The sequence below is a fragment of the Mycetomoellerius zeteki genome, unplaced genomic scaffold (genome assembly GCF_001594055.1).
Source record: "Mycetomoellerius zeteki isolate Tzet28-1 unplaced genomic scaffold, Tzet1.0 scaffold40, whole genome shotgun sequence".
NCBI lineage: Eukaryota > Metazoa > Arthropoda > Insecta > Hymenoptera > Formicidae > Mycetomoellerius > Mycetomoellerius zeteki.
The window spans coordinates 290,418-294,438 of record NW_017257392.1 but is presented as its reverse complement, the minus strand read 5'-3'; the positions used below and the strand labels follow the sequence as shown (position 1 = coordinate 294,438).

The window sequence follows — 4,021 nt, the reverse complement described above, 5'->3', positions numbered from 1 at the left end:
GGGAGTTAGCAAGTGATACCGTCTCGCTGTCGTCGACGTCGTCGTCGACACGTCGTCTAGCCGAGGCCGACAATGCCGCATGCGGTGATCGCAATTTTTCGAGCGACATTGAGATGGAAATTCGCGTTTAGAGTCAGTGCAGTCATATGATAAATGTAGAACACGCTGTATCCCCGGTTTCTTTTTGTTTTCTCCTTCCTTCTCTTTTTTTTGTTTGATCCTCTCCCCCATCTATCCCTACCCATTACTGCCGACTCAGCTGTCAGTCAAATCACAAGGCATGTTGTTTCGCTCCTACTGAGACTGAATCCATACATGTGACACTCACGGTGCCGCTTCGCGTTATCATCGTCGTGCCCATATATTTCATGTGATTCTATCGCGTCACGAAACGCAATTCAGGAGGTGGCAAGGTGAAACAATCGAAAACAGAAAGAAAGGGAAAGGAAGATTGCCTTACTTGCGCGCGCGCATACAGGCGCATGTCAGGTACTCATGTATATTTCGTCCGGTTTCATTTTGTTCGTGTTGTGCATAAACTACTGTTTAATCGCGTGTATCAAGAATAAACGACGATTGAAGTGCGTGACTTGACGATCGAGACGAAGGGAAAGGACAATATGAGTGAGATGACGAGTGCCGTTGAAACGCAGCAACAACAGCAACAGTACGTAGGCGGTAGTTCGAATGCGGAGCATCACTGCAAGGATTGCGGTCTAAACTTCGAGAGCGAGAAGAGCCTGGAGGTGCATCTGCGTTATCATCAAGAAAATTTATTAAATCAATGGGCCAATAAGACACAGCAGGAAGAGAGCAATAATAACCATAGCAAGACTGGTAATCATAATAGTCACGTGAGCCGGGACAACGTGCCGGCGGACACAAGTGAACCATCATCGATGTCGCCCTCTCAAGATTTAACATCCTCGCAACAAACACAGCAGCAGCAGCAATCACAACCTCAGCAACAGTCTGCTATACTTATATGTTCGCCGTACGATTTTCGAACTCCAATGTATGGCGAGGGCAGCTACTTCATGCAGAACGATCAAAGTTTCGTCTTGCCTCATCATTTTTCGCCATCACAGGAAGACGGCCAGAATAACAGCAATCGCGATGGTGGTTATCGCTATCATCCGTATCAACATCAGCAATTATATCCCTCAGATCGCACGACTTCTAACTCTACCAGTCCGCAAAGCCCGCCTTTTCACTGTGACAAGTGCGGCGCAGTGTATGAGGACACGAATCAATTAGGTGAGCACATGAGAACGAATCATTTGGACTCGCCTACCGCGTATCCATCCGCTCCTCAGTATCAGCAACTGGGCAATAGTCCTCAACAGCAAGGCCAGCAGATGCACTCGTCGCCACCTCTCTCGAATCAACCGCAACAATCTGGTTACGATTATAACGGGGGACAGACGATCAAGTCCGAGATGAAGCAGGAACAGCCTGAAGAGCAAGCTGAGATCCTTGATTTGGATTCTCATAAGGTACACAGAGGAGGATACGAAGAGGAGATAATGAGATTGCAGCAGCAGCAGCAACAACAGCAGCAACAGCAGCAACAACAAGGACTTCAGATGCAGATGCATCATCAACAGGTGATGCAACAACAACAGTCGCAGAGAATAGAATCGCTTTCGGTAAGTTCTATGTTGAACTGGCAAACTATGACTCATGATTATGCTGGACACCCGACAATGGGTTCCATAAACAATGTTCCACCTATCGCTGATCAGGATCAATACATGCGCGGTCAACATATGCCTGTGGAGCATGGGCATCAGGGTTCACCGATACTCACGAGCACGCAACCGATACCGAGTCATCAGATATCGGCTGGTTTCGTGCAGCAAACACCGAAAGCGCCGCCGTTGGCGAATCAATCTTGGAAAAGCAACGAGCCACGCCGTCCAAAAACATACAATTGCACTGCGTGCAACAAGTGGTTTACAAGTTCAGGGCATCTGAAGAGACATTACAACACTACGCTCCACAAGAATGCTGTCAAGAATGGAAAGGAACCTGATCCAGCAACTCTACCGGTCACCACTCATCATCATCCCAATAGAGAGAATAGCGCTGGTCACTCAACGAGCGGTAGGGGCGGTTGCGCTCCCTCGCGATCTCCACCGGACTCTTCGCGGAGTCCCCCAAACTTGATGGCAGGTCCCTCGGGCGAGGCGACGGGGGGCCTGCTTCACACGCCCACCACGCTCTGCAACAACAATTCCAGCAGCAACAGCAGCAGCGAATCTTTAGCGGTCCTGGTGCAGCAGCAGCAGCCGCAATTGATCCCTCTAGGAATAATCAATACCCCGGTGTCATCGGCGAGGCACCATCAGCAACAAATGGGTACTGCGCCTCACCAACTGGGCCTCCAGCAGCAGCAGCAACTTCACCTGCCAACGGGTTCGTCGGGCCAGCCGGTGCATCATTCCACGACTTCGCCCACCATGCCCCCACCGGCGGCATCGCACATGAATTGCCCTTCACCAATGGATTCATCATCCCACCCGGTTCATCACATGAACTCGCCGCCCGGCTCGGGCCATCCAGCAATGACTTCGTCCACGGTGATGGGGGGTACTACGATGCCTCCTCAGCCGTACCCAAACGCCTTGCCCCCCCACGTTACAATTACTACCAACATCCCGGCGGTCCCACTGGAATCTACCCAAGCACATACCACCATACAGCTAGTTACTATTGGTAACGACCAAAACAAGCAGTCACTACGTCGCTTGTTGCCCGGTTTTAATACCATCATGCCGAATTTCTCGGAATTTGAATTCGTCGTAGATCAAAGCCAGACACAGACCGTTAACGTGGGGGGGCTAAATGTGGAGGAGATCGCTCCTCAAGAGTCCTTCGAAGCTTCAACATCGACTTATGACCCATACTCGCCAACGCGTTACAAGTCGTTAAATAATATAGACATGACGATGTTGCAAACAAATGAAAGCAATATGATGCAGCAAGATCAATCAGATATAGAAATTATGAGATATGAATTCGAACGAAAAATTGATATGCAGAATAACAATCATCTAACGCAGGTAAGACAAGCAAAAGAGGATTTGGATCCAAATATCGGCTTGCAGTTAAAGAAAGAGCGTAAAAGCAAAGGTAATACAAATAAGCAAAATGTCACCACCATCAGTAGTAGTCATTATATCTCGCAAGACGGCGTCTACAAGTGTCTCGAATGCAATAAGAATTTCAACAAGCCCTGCTATTTGACACAGCACAACAAGAGCTTTCATTCGGGCATTAGACCGTTTAAATGCCAGCAGTGCGGCAAACGGTTTTCAAACGAAGAGAGAAACAAAAAGCATTCGGAAATGCACGCGTTGGCCAGAAAACATCAATGCGACACGTGCCCAAAGGTGTTCGCTCATAAAACTGATCTTAAACGGCACATTTGCATCCACACTGGTACAAGGCCGTTTAAATGTGATACTTGCGGCAAGGGATTCATCAGACACGATCACATGAGGAAACATAAGGAAACACATAACAAAAAAACGCGGGTAAACAATCAACGGCAAGCCGCTCAGCGACTCAGTAATTCACGATACAATGCTCAACGAGGCAACGCTCAACGGCCCAACAATGTTCAACGGGTCAACGTTCAACGGTTGCAATTCAGTATCAACTGCATGAAGTTATAAAGACATGTCCTTGGGATGTCTACGTTCGATTGGATTGTCGGATGCGCAACCTCGAGATCGTCCTAATAACAAAACGCGAGGTAAGATTCCTTGCCGGTCAACGGACATTGTTTTTCTATCGACGGTTTCGCAATTTCTACTTTTTCTGTTATTTTTTAATTGGAAATTCAATTCTACGCGTATAATAATCGCTAAATTAATTAATTAATGATTACTTTTACGCTTATTGTAATTTATGATAAACTAGTATAATGATAATCTCAGTAAAATAAAATTCGATGATGATTTATCGGGAATGGCTTTTCCTCATCATGTACGTGTCTTGTAAGAACAAAACTCTT

General features: G+C 47.3%; 1 protein-coding gene across 1 annotated transcript in view; it reads left to right on the top strand.

The window, feature by feature from the left end:
* The first annotated feature begins 475 nt into the window (after nucleotides 1–475).
* LOC108726224 (alpha-protein kinase 1) overlaps nucleotides 476–4,021 on the top strand; it is a 14,119-nt gene continuing 10,573 nt past the window's right edge. The window contains exon 1 of the mRNA XM_018453674.1: nucleotides 476–3,760. Within this exon, the coding sequence (XP_018309176.1) occupies nucleotides 621–3,680 (3,060 nt within the window). The 5' untranslated portion in view covers nucleotides 476–620 and the 3' untranslated portion in view covers nucleotides 3,681–3,760. The remainder of the gene's footprint in view (nucleotides 3,761–4,021) is intronic.